General features: G+C 46.8%; 2 protein-coding genes across 2 annotated transcripts in view; one reads left to right on the forward strand and one right to left on the reverse strand.

The window, feature by feature from the left end:
• LOC135813481 (uncharacterized) overlaps positions 1 to 6,784 on the reverse strand; it is an 8,224-nt gene extending 1,440 nt beyond the window's left edge. Inside the window, exons 1-2 of the mRNA XM_065326576.1 lie at positions 6,221 to 6,784; positions 1 to 1,943 (exon numbers count right to left, since the gene is read on the reverse strand). The exon at positions 1 to 1,943 is cut by the window's left edge and continues 588 nt beyond it. Of these exons, the coding sequence (XP_065182648.1) occupies positions 1 to 1,943; positions 6,221 to 6,575 (2,298 nt within the window). The 5' untranslated portion in view covers positions 6,576 to 6,784. The remainder of the gene's footprint in view (positions 1,944 to 6,220) is intronic.
• Positions 6,785 to 7,211: 427 nt separating this feature from the next.
• Positions 7,212 to 10,516, forward strand: LOC135811563 (fatty acid hydroxylase domain-containing protein 2-like). The gene is made up of 2 exons (XM_065324830.1): positions 7,212 to 7,936; positions 10,386 to 10,516. Exons 1-2 carry the CDS (start codon positions 7,684 to 7,686, stop codon positions 10,514 to 10,516), a joined length of 384 nt encoding a protein of 127 aa, XP_065180902.1. The 5' UTR covers positions 7,212 to 7,683.
• The last annotated feature ends 4,756 nt before the right edge of the window (positions 10,517 to 15,272 follow it).

Consider the following 15,272-nt stretch of genomic DNA (forward strand, 5'->3'; position numbering starts at 1 on the left):
CAAGTGTACATTGGGAATATCCTTGTTTAGCAGAGTGGAACAATACAGTTGAATGGATTTCAGGGCACATTCAGTGACACCTGTTGCAAGACCCATTCTCAGTGTTGTTGTAACACGCTGGTACACCACCTGCAGACGGGATAGTGTTTCCTGGCTGGGCTCAACCTGTCCTTCTCTGCTGTCGATGACCAGAGACATGGATACCCTGCATGACTCCAGAGAAAGTTGCATCAAACGTAGCTGCAGCTGTGAATCCACTCCTCTCGGTTCTTGTTCAGATTTCTCTAGGAGCATTTGAGTTCTGGAATCCAAACTCTCAAAAGTGACATCAGAATCTGCAATGCTTGGACTGAGAATACAATACAGGACCGAGCTGCAAATGCTGTCCGCTTGAACGGATAGTGGTGCTTTCTCCAATCTTTGAATCCTGGCCCCAAACCCTCCATCAAATGCTGTTCTCCCACACAAGGCAAGTAGGATACCTGACCACTTTGCTAATCCAGAGAAAGGAAGCAAGTCATCACCAGACAAAACATCAACAACCGACAACGCCTTCTGTATATTCACTTTTTCCAGAAGCAATCGGTAACTCCAATACATTGCTTTGTCTGCACCACAACCTCTACAATCATCAACGCTTTTCACAAAGCCAAGGAAATGCTTGCACATTCGCCGTTGGTACACACGTCGCTTGTCTTCAGAGCATTGGTAACGACCAAACTCGGCGATGAATGGTTGAAGTGAGTAGCGGTCCAGATACGGATTGTAATCCAGGAAACAAATCTTGATCAACGGATCAAAACGTACAAGATGAACCATACTGGCCTTAGTGTCAGCCAAACCTACTATCACACGAGCGCAATCAGATGAGAATGAGGAGCGCAGTTGAGACAGAGCATGGAATGATGCCTTGTCATCCTGTTGTAATGTGTTGTATGCTATTGTCAACAGCTTCAGGATTCGATCATTCGGTTTCAGACGATCATCATTAAACACATCGAGACCAAGATCTTGGAATATCGATAACAACATGGTTGGAGTTAACCGACCACCTTGTAGAAGACCAGCTGTAATGCGTACAGCAAGTGGAACATTTCCACAATGATCCACTAACCTCTGTGCATCTTCAATGCTCACACTACCTTCAACACATAGACCATGGAGAAGACCAACAGCACAAACCTTTGTCAGACCATCAAGACGGTGTTGTTGTAGTTTAAACTGGGCAGCGTGTAGGTCAAAGTAAACACGACTTGTCAGTAGGACATGGGCGTTGTGTTGCCGTTGCAGAAGTTGCTCCACAACATCTTGCAGCTGGAAATCTTTATCAGCACCAGCATGGATAGCATCTTCAGCATTGTCAAGAATACATAACATGTGGTGTTTGCCACCATCACCATCCATGCCATCAGTTGATTTCGTTGCCTTGCCAGTAGTTTCAGATGAAGCCGGGTTTGTTTCGAGTCGGTTTTGAATCATTGCCTGGACAGCGTCAACACCAGCTACACCGCGTAAGTCAAAGAACTCCACACGACAACCAGCATTGCGACATACATGTCCCACAGCAATGGCTACGGACGTTTTACCAAAACCAGCTGGTGCCACAAGACTCTGCACACGTGTAGATGATGACTTGGACTTTGTTGTGAGAATGTTGTGACTGATCTCTGTAACAATGTCATTCCTGCCAGTGAAGTGTCGGTCTTTGTCCGGTAGAGATGACTGGCTTGAAGTTGATGATCTTGTTAAATCCTTTGTTGTAGTCAAAGTTGTATTGCATGTCATACCCGTTCTCGTTACATTGGCGGTTGTTTCAGCTGATGTTGGTTGTTTGAAGATTGCTTCACATCTGTTGGACGTCCGTTGTTGGTTTGCCTGACCATCCCCCACCGGGTGCTGTGATGACTGCGTGTTCTGTTTGCCAACTGTTGTCATGGTGATACCTACCAAGGAAAGAGAATATATGAATAAACCTATTGTGCACCCTAAAATCAAAATTTCACCAGTTGTAGTCGTCGGGGTGCTGAGTCGAATGGTCTTCGTCCGAGGAAGCTGAGTAGCTCCCTTCCTCCTTTTCCCAATCGAACTCGCACACTTCCACCGAAACTGGGTGGCTGCGCCCTACTAAATGAGCTTTTGTATGCAACAGTCACTATTAAAAAGCGCCATTTCGTTCTTATAAAAGCACGGATGACCGCGATTGGCCCATATGTTGTAGTCTTTTGGCCGCTTAGTCGACTGGTTTTGGTCCGAAAAGGCTGCGATGCAGCGTTCGGCCCTTATTCCCAATCGAACACGGTGAGTAAGCGGTTACGTGCTGATGCGTACACTTGTCACCTGGTCACCGGTGCACCGTGCCTGCAGGCTACACCTTTTACAGCGTTCCTGTCACTCGAGTTGAACCTTTGAGTTGAACATTGGTGTGAAAATCATGCTGGTACAGTAGTGGCTGGCCAGCTTCTGCCCAGTTCTGGGCACTTCTTCATGCCGCGCTGTCTTCTAAACTAATACTTACTTCCATTTTCCCAGCCCCAAATGTTCCACATGGGTGACACGTGCCAGCGTCACTGGTCGTGTATGTTTTGTATCGGATGGGGGATAGATCACCGATATGTTTGTCTCCCACCGTTTAGGCGCTGCATCTACGCCTTTGATCCTAGAGGGTGGTGGCGTTCCCACGGCCGATGCGGAAAACTCGGCTTCCAGCCGAGTCTCACGCGAACCGTGAAATTTATTTATTTTATGTTTGTCTAAAATATTTATAGAAAGATGATAAATCAAAATTTCTCAGTACTGGTAGTGTTCTGTGGACTGAGCAATGACAGAGGGATACGTTTACGTTGCAAGAAAGAAAGAAAAAAGGACCAATGAACTACAATTTACGCTACAGTCAAATCTGCCGTTAGCGACCTCTGCTGTAGGGGACCATCTACCGTTAGCGACTGATTTACCGTGCACCGACGGTTTCACATACAAATTGATCTGTCCAGAGCGACCATCTGCTGTGCGCGACCAGCGACCGCGATTTCATGCACGGTGGCTGCATTCAAATCTGCTGTAAGCGACCGCGACCCACGTTCAGTCAGGTGCGAAACTGTACTTGCCAGTGTGCTGTCAACTGCAAGGTGTGAAAATGCGCTGTCTTGCAAGTGCGATCGACTGGCCCTGGCACCCCTATACTATATTCTATTGAATATCCAATAAAATGATATTAAAAATCACATTATTCTCGTCGATTTGAGTACATGGAAGCATATATGCATGTCCGGTATGCCGGATTTACCATACATCTGCCGTAAGAGACCATCTGCCGTAAGAGACCGCTTTTTTGCACCAAGGTGCAGTCGCTTACGACAGATTTGACTGTATAATGTCCACTAACACCACCAGTTACTAAACAATCAGCTCATGCGATAAAATTGCTCTACACTGACCGACGGTACTGAAATTCTACAACTAACTGGCTAACAGCTCTAGCACATCTTGGATGCGCACTTCAACAGCCTTCCAACTTGGAAGGTTCTTAGTTATAGAAATAACACAAGGAGTGGCATGAGCTGATTGTTTAGTAACTGGTGGTGTAAGTGGATATTATAGCATAACTTTTAGTTCATTGGTCCTTTTTTTCTTTCTCTCCATTCCTGCACACCGGATGCGTTTACGTTTTGAGAGAAACGCCCCGATTTCAAACAAGAATCCCGAGCTAATCTCCTGCTAGTAGAGACGTTGTGCAGAGCGAAACTTTGCATGGATTTTCAAGTCTGGGCTTGCAAATATTTCTGCGAACGCTTGCGCGAAGTTTGTATTTTGCATGATTTTCGCTCCAGGAAAGTACGAGTGTACTCGCGCTTGTTTGAGAAGTCGTCTTCATCCGATTATTTATTTTTGAAAGTGGCAACACCCTGCGACGAGAACTCTTTGACTACGGTGTCCATGACCGGACACCCACAGACAAACGGGTTTGCCTCTGCTGTAATCCGGCGCATCAACACCTGAAATTCAAGAAAACAGGCATCATTGATATAACCCACTCTGAAAAGACGCCCGGGGCAGGAGATCGGAGATGGTTCCGGAGATGAAGCAACACGGGCTGCCATATGGGAAAGCTAGCACTGGCGGACCAAGCCAAGAGTAGATCTACTGGATTGTGAAAGATGAAGCACCAAACATTGCATGAGGGTGGTTCACCAATAGTCACTGGTCCGTGATCAGCGAAAATTACTACGAAAATTTGTTTCGCGTTTCCTTCAACTTTCGCGTTCACAGCTGCGAACGTTCGAGCGAAGTTCCTTCTCGCGACTTCAATCGAAAATTTACGCGAACGTTCGCTCAGCAAAACCTCTCTAGTGGTTGTTGTAGAACTCTACAATTAGTAACAAAGTTATGTTCCACTGATCAGTAGCGGATTTTCCACAATGGTGTTGATGACCATCTTGACTTGGTGAGATCTTTTGGAGGTCATAGAATGATGGCTGGTAACCCCAGGCTCAATATTTCCAGGGAAATGTTCAAATTTATGACTCCCACCAAAGTACCTTGCAATCTTCGCTCGCCAACAACTACTGACACTGTACTAAGTCTCAGTCGAACATTTTGTCTGGAAAGTGGTATTCTCTGGAATGCTGCACTATAGCAGCGGCGTAGCAATGAGAAAAAAAACTGACTCCGACTAAAGCAATGTTAAGGATTTCGAAGTAAACTGCAGAACTTGAGAAAACAACCCTCATTAGCAGCTACGATGCAAAGCAATAATACTGAAGTAGGAACTTCACTCGAAAAATCGCGAGTTTCGCATGAAACGCTACTTTTTGTGAACCGGGAAGGTTTCAGAAACAACCTGCGAAAGTATGAAAAATAAATTCCAAGGCAATCCAAAGGCAATGCCGCTAGGGTTTACCGGGTCTTAGCGGCTGTCGTGAGTTCCCTTCGGGAACGGACACAATGAACTACTTTTTACTTTTCCTAAACCAAAGTTAAAGTTATGATTGAAGTATGGTAAATAAACGCCTGAGCAGTCACAGAAAGTAATTCAAGTATGAATGGGGACGGTGTGGTTCCCGTCCAGCACTGCACTATTTGGTGCGTACATGCATGCCGGGTGTGCCTGCTTGCACAACTCACATGCTTTCACCGTCACAGCTTCTACAGCGTGCGCGCAATTCACTCGATTTTTACGCCCACCACCGGGAAATCGCTGTGGGCTGTCTTCTGTGATAATTATTTTCCTTCTACCGCGATAAAGTGCGAGGCTAAATGTTCTAGAATGCTCTTGTTTTAGACTAATTCGAGGCTGCTGAACACGAAAATTGGGTGTACTTCCCGGGGCCGAGTATGCATCTGGTCGAGATCAGTACTTCGCTATGCCTCTGTGCAAGCTGCGGCTCCACCTTTTTGTTCAAGCATGGCATATGTGGCATCAATGGAAAGGCAATGACCTCAGCTACCTAAAATAGCATCGACAAGGGAGTACTGGCCACGGGATCAGATAGAAGCGGGCTCAAAGTCAGGCCAAAGAGATCTCACGCGGGGCCCATTGAAAATGTACACGCGAGTTGTGACTGCAGTTTTCACCTGACCCAGGCTGGAACTGAACTCCCTAGCAATAATCTAGTGACCCATGACAGTGCTTCACGCCGGTGGCACCTGCATTTCTTGTAGATCTACAGAATCATCATGTAGAACTGCTTATAATCTCAGGATTGTCCATTTAACTGAACCCACTGCATTCCCAGGGTCAGCTGTCAATACGATTGATGTGAATGCATAAACTAATTGATCTCTATAAGCACTTCTCACTGCAAACAAGTAAGTACTGGCAGTGCTGCTCAATGAAATCCAGTCGCGTCACTCGAGTTTGTGCCTTGCACCATTTTGCAGCCCATAGTTTGCAGGTCTAGGGCTGCGCAACGCCCAGCGCGTACTTGAGTGAAGCTGTGACTGGATTTCATTGAGTAGATCTGTACAAGACATGTACTGTCGTGGACATGGATTGACCCGGGCCGGCGCCCTCAGCGGGTACAGAACAGCACTTGATCCGATGCGACCAGCGCGCTGCAACATGGGTGTACGACTTACCCACGGCTGCATGGCCAGCGCCCTGTGGCCGCTAGACGTGCGACCGGTTTTCCATGTCCACGACTCTAGTTATACGATTGTTCAACGAGCTCCCCCCCCCCCCCCCCAATCTTCCTACGCCACTGTAGTCAATGTGAACACTTACCGGAGGAAGAGCCACGTGTTGACTCACGGTCTGCTGACATTGGCTTCGTCGGACGGTCAGTTTTCCCACTGGCAGTTGCACCGCGGCGCTTCGCCATGGTAATGGCGACATGTTCCGCTACATGAGGCTGGCTGTGCTGCACGAGCCTCAGGAACGCATCCACCTGTTCGTCCGTTTTCTTCAGCATCAGCCTCACCACATACTTTGTCAGATCAGACTTCACGCTTTCCTTGCTGGAGGCAGTATCATATTCATCAACGTCCAGCACATCATTCTCCAGCAAGAGTTCCAAGATCACGGATGCATCTAGATTGGAAAGTAAGAAGGCTATGTTATAGCGCACCCTGTCTGCCATTGTTCACACTCTAGCCTGTCCGCGTGACCACAGTTCACTCGCACTGCGGACTGATCACGATCGACATCGAGTTACTGCATAACTTTTTAGGATCAAGGAGTTGTCTTATCTCAAGCAATAACACGTACTTTCAAGTACAAGCCGTTCATCAGTTGTGGCTCAGGTACAGAGCGAATTTCATGAAGGCAAACAACTCTTCGAAAATCACGCTTGAACTGTTCAGCATAAGCTCGATCGCCTGGGCTCTTCGCTATCACTTTATCAGTATCAGCACTAAGAGAATAGTAAAAAAATAATAAAAATAGTCGGAAGGAGATGGCAACGTCAACGCGGTCGATGCAGCCAGTACTGGCAGTAGCCTTCGCATTTGGCCGGCGTTGGGCCTGAGTCAGTGAGTGAGGGTGATATGAGGTCTCCGATTCTCCGGCGCCAGTCTCCGACTCCGGTCATGGTTGCCATGGCGCATGTGTGCACGAAGAAAGCGTTGATCTGACAGCTGATTCGATTAGTAGATAGGATTTTTTCGGTTCCTTGGATTATTGGCTGATGAATGCAGAGTGGATCTACATGATCTACGAGCGCAATAAGTTTCCATTATGGAGTGAACCGAGAATTAATGTTTTATGAATCGAGTAAACTGTTGGTCCCAGTATGGCAGTGATAATGGTCAAGTTTGAAGAAAGCCAGACCGAGTTGTAAGAGAAAGCGTGTTGATCGCCATGAATGGCATGATGTTGATGACCGCAGACTGGAGGACTGAGCCAACTGAACTGAACTGCGTGTTGGATATTATTTGAACATCCATTCAAACGCCGAATGGAAATGTAGTGCGTGGCTAGATGGTCAACAGATCTAAATCGTTGCCTAACGTAACAATAGCGCACGTGTCTGGTTGTTCTACGGTTTCCGTGCAGTTCCGTTCGGTACCTGTATGGTCCACGAGTATGCGACAGTGGACTGGAAATTTCGGACAGGGGACGAGTGACCACTAGCACTGCTAGCGAGCTCTGTGGCCAATGACGTGGCCATGGTTGCCAGCGATTATTACAGTGAGTGAAAGCAGAAAGGATAGTCCAGGAGCAGAAGCCTCTTGAGGAGCTTGGCAGGGATGAAAAAACACGTTCACAAGGTTCACCACGAGTGGACTGCGCCGATCAGCATCTCTGGGCTGTACTGTCACCCGGTCGAGCATTACCTCTCCAACATATTGCCCGTAATGGCTGGCCCAGTGCTACTCGAATCTCATGTATGCTGCTGCTGCTGTGGGCCTGCATCTCGCTGGCCTCCGTGTCCGTCGAACACTGCGGCTTCCGCCTGCCATTCATGCCTTCCAACGAGTACCACGACTACCATCACGCAAAGTTAGTAGCGTAGTGTGTGCATTCTCGATTGATTGGTAGCTGTACTGCACATACATGGGAGGCGGTGAACGCAAAAATCTGACTTGCCCCCCCCCCCCCCTCTCCCTCCCCAACTGTACCCCTAAAAGGACATACTCCCTCCCCCCCAAGAAAGTTCTGACTGCATGTATAAAGCCACGTGCTAACTTTTCGAAATTTGCACAGAGAAGAATACAGTCATCTCCAAAAAATCCGGCTAATGCTATGCTAGCTACGGGTAGCTGTACGTGGCCGCATGCACTGCCACTGCTAGTGCCATGCGCTAGTAGTAGGCATGCTTGGTAAAAAATTTCATTGATAATGATAACGACCTACTTCTTGTGTAGGGATGTCAGTTGAATAATTATCCTATCCACGATGGGAATTAATCGTATTGCATGACCGATCCTTTCAATGATCTAATCTTTACATTTCCTTTTCACCTGGACTCCTCCTTGGTAAGTTCCCTTTTCTCTCTAGCTCTTCTCTTGTCCCTTCCTGCTATTATTCACTTAATGTGGCGCTTTCCATTGGCGCACTGCTACAGCTGTAGTACAGTGCAGGGGCGTAGCAGCCGCTCCGGTCGGTCCGGCTTTGGCCGGACCACTTCTTGGCCCGACCACGACCACCATAGTAAAACAATGCCAAAAGTGCCCAGAATGCAGGATTTTGCACCCTAATTTCAAAAAAAATAACCCCCCCCCCCTCCTGGCCGGACCACTGCCAACGGCGGTGCCATGCGCCTGCAGTAGTAGGAATGCACTAGTAGTAGTAGACTCTCTAGTAGTAGTAGTACTGCCTTGTGCACGGCACATGCTCTGCTGCCGGACCTGCACTCTGCAGTTCACAATCTGTGCTGTGCTGGACTCGACTGCAGCAGGCAGAGTGCAGAGCCGCGGACTGCTTCAGTTCAGTGCTATGCTGGTAGACCCTCTAATGACTTTAAATGCATGAATGCGAATGCGACAACCACCATGTCACTGTACATGTATCCATGGCATTGGCTGGATTTCTTTGGCGACGACTGTATTACTCCCCCAGTCCCTGCCCCCAACAACAGAAAAATAAATACTCCCTGTTTCCGTCTCACTTTTGGTAATTTGCACAGAGAAGAATATTACTCCCCCAGTCCCTGCCCCCAACACCAGAAAAGAAATACTCCCTGTTTCCAGCAGTTCACTTGCATACCAGTGTCATGGTTGTTGTCTCTTCTGACCATGAATGTTCCTATAGGTATTGTCTGATTCTGATCCAATGCACTACAATACCCTCAGTTTGGTGAGTCTGCCATTCGATGATGCCGAGACCTCTGGTCAGTTGAGCATGGCAGACCTCACCAGCACTGTCTCACTGCTGACTCCATGCTAGCCCCATGTACTGCTGACTCCATGCTAGCCCCATGCACTGCTGACTCCATGCTAGCCCCATGTACTGCTGACTCCATGCTAGCCCCATGTACTGCTGACTCCATGCTAGCCCCATGTACTGCTGACTCCATGCTAGCCCCATGTGCTGCTGACTCCATGCTAGCCCCATGTACTGCTGACTCCATGCTAGCCCCATGTACTGCTGACTCCATGCTAACCCCATGTACTGCTGACTCCATGCTAGCCCCATGTACTGCTGACTCCATGCTAGTCCCATGTACTGCTGACTCCATGCTAGCCCCATGTACTGCTGACTCCATGCTAGTCCCATGTACTGCTGACTCCATGCTAGCCCCATGTACTGCTGACTCCATGCTAGCCCCATGTACTGCTGACTCCATGCTAGCCCCATGTACTGCTGACTCCATGCTAGCCCCATGTACTGCTGACTCCATGCTAGCCCCATGTGCCTGCCGGTGAGTTTGTGTACCTCGTACAGTGCGTATCGGTTATAGCGTGGTCGTGTAAAAGAATATACTGCCTACAAGAATGAACTCTCATGTTTTCATAATCATAACATGGGTTTCAAGTGCACATTTATTCTTACAAGCAATTTTATCGGACAGTCGAATATATCGGTCCTAAAAATGGACTTTGTGTAGCAAAACATAGCAGATTAGTACAAAGTATATCGCCTGTAGTAATAACATCTGTTCAATGCAGTTCTGATCTGACTCGCGTTGGGTCGTAGACTACGTAATGCTGCAGGTTCAACTGTTGTGGTCATGTAACTCATGTTGCATAGCCACAATGGTCAGCCTATGAGGCTATGGGACTATGACCAGCCGCATGCACAGTAGCACTACATTGCATGTAGGATGATCTTCCTGACTCTGCGCACATGCACATGATATGTCACACTTGATTTTCAATATCGTGTGTAATAAATATCGGATATAAAAATAGAAAGTCGTTTTTCAAACGCCCACGCTATAACCGATACCTACTGTGTAATAATAAAAACTGACATTATTTTTTTGTTTATGTTGGCTGCTGCTATGCAGGAATCTTTGATTTTCTGTATGGCACGGACAGTCGCTTCCGTAAATCAAAGTCATACGAGCGCCACCCCATGCTACTTGGCACCACCCCAGCCAACGTTCTGATTCCGGACGAACCGAAGAAATGCCAGTAAAAAGGTTAAGTCGGCAGTGCATGTGCATGTGTGCATCCTCACTGCTGTTGCTAGTCTCCTTCCAGTCCACCCTTGACCGTCTCATTCTCCAGTTTCAATGCTAGTCTCCTCACAGTCCACACTTGACCGTCCCATTCTCCAGTTTCAATGCTAGTCGCCTCCCAGTCCACCCTTGACCGTCCCATTCTCCAGTTTCAATGCTAGTCTCCTCACAGTCCACCCTTGACCGTCCCATTCTCCAGTTTCAATGCTAGTCTCCTCACAGTCCACCCTTGACCGTCCCATTCTCCAGTTTCAATGCTAGTCTCCTCACAGTCCACCCTTGACCGTCCCATTCTCCAGTTTCATTGCTAGTATCATCACAGTCCACCCTTGACCGTCCCATTCTCCAGTTTCAATGCTAGTCTCCTCACAGTCCACCCTTGACCGTCCCATTCTCCAGTTTCAATGCTAGTATCATCACTACTCTACATGTATATGTATTTTAGGATATCCACCATCAATACTGGTCACATGACAAATTACACTTACCTACCCTCACTACTTCAAGTATGCCACTGATATTATTATTTTTATTCACATAGCTATGGGTTTTTTGTGGCAAATTCACTAGTGCCCTAGCTAGGCCCAATCTATGTTCTATCTTCCAGTCTTATCAGTGACGGCTCTCATAGCCAATGTTCATTTTTCCAAGCCATCACCAAGAAGTTCTTTTTCTTTCTCAGCCAGGCCCGTTCACAGTTTCTTTTCCATTTCAAGTTCCGCCCGTTCCACCATCCTGGAAGCATGGAGAGGGACTTTATTGTGAATATTTTCAAGTTACAAGCAAAATATTGGCCATGACATCATTACTACTTACAGGCTGTACTGCAATGACATCACTACTACTTACCTGCTGTACTGCTATGACATCACAACTTCTTACCGGCTATTATTAATTGTGTCACTATTCAAGATGCTTTATACTTGAAGTACTACGCTTACTTCATACAAAGTGTTGAAATATGAAGCCTGAAATCACATGCAGTCTAGGCGTGCCTGTACGATACCAGCATGCCGACACTGCAACTTGCTGTTGGCACCCCCACCCGCCCCCCCCCCCCCCCCCCCCGCGCCCGTTTTGAACACTGTGCCATTGCGCTCGTGGAAAATCTAAACTATCTGCTCGTCCAAGTCCAGAGCGTGTGTGGCTTGTTCAGGATCTGTACGCACTGGAAACTCTCGGCTAGTCTACCGTCTTTCTGACATTGCCACTTGAACTTGAAAATAGAAGCAGCTTTTCCTATGTGCAGTTGCATTGAGCCATGGTGTTTTTATTAGGGCTCAAACGGTTAGTCCGATTAACCGGTTGCAGACCGGTTACGAAGAATTAACGGTTAACCGATAAAGATAACGGTTACGCAGTAACTTTTCAGTCAATTTTTCAAGTATCAGGTCGTTGCAAAGTGTGCACTTTCGTGGGCTGTCGCACGCGTACGCAATTTCTGGGCTGTCAACTCGGTAGTAGTAGTAGTAGTAGTAGAATTTATTATTTCGATAGGGAAGGCCCTACAGACGTTGCCGGTCATGTGTGGTCTCTTGGTGTGAGAGTATGTATGAATGAGCATGCAAGAGAATGTACATGTGTGCGTTGCACTGAATAGGGTACATTTTTTGAATAAGTATAGTCAAATATACGGTTAAAAAAGAGTCCGCAGGATTGCCGTGGCTTATAGGTTATAACCGGTTAACCGACCGTTAGCTTAGCAGTTAACCGTCAGGGGTAAAACCGTGACCGTTTGAGCCCTAGTTTTTATCTTATTCTTGTGAATCCTTTCCGGAAGCAAATGCTGGTTTTTATACATTCGTGTAATTACTCAGGGCTATTTGCAATAATACTAATAATAAATCCAGAGGGCTCAGACCCCGCCCCCGCAGACGTTACATACTCTTGCGCCTGCCCATGAGCACGGCCAGTGATCTCTAGGCGCAGTATCGCCACAGAATCATGGTCCGTGACGTTTGCCACCTCCATTTATCTACACTTGAAGGAACTGCTGTCCCTCCAGGAATCCGCGGCCGCGGCAAAATCCGCGGAATTCCGCGGAATTCATGTTTTTTGAATATCCCGCGGAATTCACAGTTTTCTTCGCAGAATCGCGAAAATCACGGTTTGGGGGCAATGCGAGCACGCGCTTCATATTCATGCACATGCACAGTGCAGTGTCCTGTCGCTATTTTGTTGCATTCAAAGTCGAGGGAGTTGTCTTCGTTACTGTATTGAGCCTATCGTGTGTTTTCGACCACTAAATAATTTTTATTGATACTTGAACATAGCATATAGCCATGTCTTTTCGCCTGTGCAGCGCCGCAGAAATACCGCAGTATTGCCGCAGAATTCACGCTATCCGCCGCATAATGTAGCGATTTGTGGGCGCAGAATTCTGCGCAGAATTTCAACTTTCTGCCCGCGGATTCCTGGAGGGACAGGTACTGTCGTGGGCTTTGAAATCCGTTGAAAAGTCAAGCGGCCACGTGGCGCTGACCTTGCAGCCGTGAGCACAGCTGGGCCATCTTTATGTATCCTGTGATCGAATATAGCTGTACGGTGTGGTCGTTTGGATCTAATAAGAAACCCATGACCACTCTTGATCAATTACAGGCAAGGTTTGCTAGAGCTCTACTGAAAAAGAAAAAAATTGCATTTGATAACACTTCTTCCAAATCTGTCTTAAATTCTAAATGCTCCCAAGAGTCACTAGCCTATCGTCGTCAAATCATCAGTCTCACTACTTTTCACAGATATGTTTTCCATCATCGTGATTACCTTGCTGATTTATGGTGTGTACGTTAACTACTGTGTGTGTACATAAACTATAGTGTGTGTACGCGTTAAAAGCAGTATAGGGTGCCGGTCCCGGTCATCCCATCTGATTTCAATGTTCACGACAGTACATTGTAGATCTTAACCATGATGAATTTGATCATTACAACACTGCTGCATATTACTGATGGTAATATAATACAAATACTGGCAGAGGTAGGATCCCGTTCATGAGCTTGGGATGAATGGGCACACTCTAGTTTGGCATGCTGTCCCGCTGAGTATGTATATACCCACACAACAAACACACACACACACACGTGCATGCACATCCATGTTCACCCTGTCGTCCACATGTATCAAAGGAGGCGAAATAGCCTGTTTGTGGTGCGACGTTAAATAAACTTCTACAACAACTACAACAACAACACCCCCGCCCCCCATACACACATCCACGTGCACAAACACACACACACGCACACACACACACATGCACAAACACGTGCGCCCGCGTGCTCGTACGTACACACAAACACATCGGATTTTGGACACATTGCCATGTTCAGGCAGGATAAATCCTGTGGGCTACTGGAAAGCCGGCCACAATGGGAAACAATGTGGAAGGAGCTGCGGTCTGTGCTTGCTCAGGTCGAACCATGGCTAAATTTGTGATGCTTCATGCTTTGACGTGATAGCACACAGCGGCTGCAACGGGCATTTCTACATTTGTCACACAATACTGGAGTAAGATATGATGTGTATCTCAAGGATAGTAGCATGAACTTGTATGTACAGGGTATGGCTGACACTGCTATGGCAATATACATTGCAGTATAAACATTTGTAGAGTAGAGTTTTCCAGGTTTAAAGGGAAACTGAACGCCAAAAATAAGTATGGCTTATCCGAAGGAGAATTGGGCACTGATTCCGATGAGCTATGTCTCGAGCCGATCAGAGAAGAGGAACCGTGTCAAATTTCATAAATAACACCTTCCATATTTGGAAATTGGGCTTGATGACGTGCGTACTGCTTAGCTGTCACCATGCTGTGCATGCTCAGCAGTGTAATTGAATGGAAGAAAACAATTACTTTGGTGTTTTGCAGCTCTATTTCGTTCCCTGACGGTACCCAAATCTAGATGTAGGAGTCTGTTGAGCAGGAGAGTGACACATGTCTTCCCGAAGGCTGTCCAGCCTGCAGTGGTGATGAAGAAGACACGATCAACACCCCAAGATCGATTCTAGCGAATTGGAAAACTCATGGTGAATTTGCTTCCACTCCAAGGCAATGTCGAGGTATGAAGGGTGCTTGTACTGCCTTCCAAAGTGAAGCGGAGATGAACATGGCTTTGCATAGCTGTTGTTCTACGCCAACTTACCTACTCTTGCTGGTTTCGTAGTGGTATATTGCAAATTTCGTGGACGAACAACTCGAGTCTAGTGGCTAGTGAGCAACACTAACAGGTGAGATATTCAATTTGACAAAAATTGTTCTTGTTTGAGAACTGACATTAACAGTCATTAGACTCAGTAGGTGTCTCTCTGCTGCTTCTTTCCCTTCATCGGTAGGGTTGTGCTTGAAGTCAAAATAAATAGAACATGTGGAACAAAAATCTGATCATGTAATTCGAATTTCAACTTCAAAGTATGCGTACATCAAATCACAAAATTTCAAGGTGGTGCTGTGCACTGAAAAAGACTGGGAGCTGGCAGCAATGGAAAGGGTAGAAACGAAACCAGTAAAGTAGAGTATTCATAAGGTAGAGGGAGTTGCAAACGGGAGACGAGAAGTGAGCATTTCAGTTCGAAGTAGTGTCAATAGACAGCATCGTGTTGCATATGTTGTGAATATTATGCGAATCTAATAATTGACAGAGGGTAGTGATTAAGCAGAGTATTGTTACAATACGAGGTACTTTGTGAGCAGATAGCAATCAATATCACGGCATGGTT

The sequence above is a fragment of the Sycon ciliatum genome, chromosome 1 (genome assembly GCF_964019385.1).
Source record: "Sycon ciliatum chromosome 1, ocSycCili1.1, whole genome shotgun sequence".
In the NCBI taxonomy this organism is placed as follows: domain Eukaryota; kingdom Metazoa; phylum Porifera; class Calcarea; order Leucosolenida; family Sycettidae; genus Sycon; species Sycon ciliatum.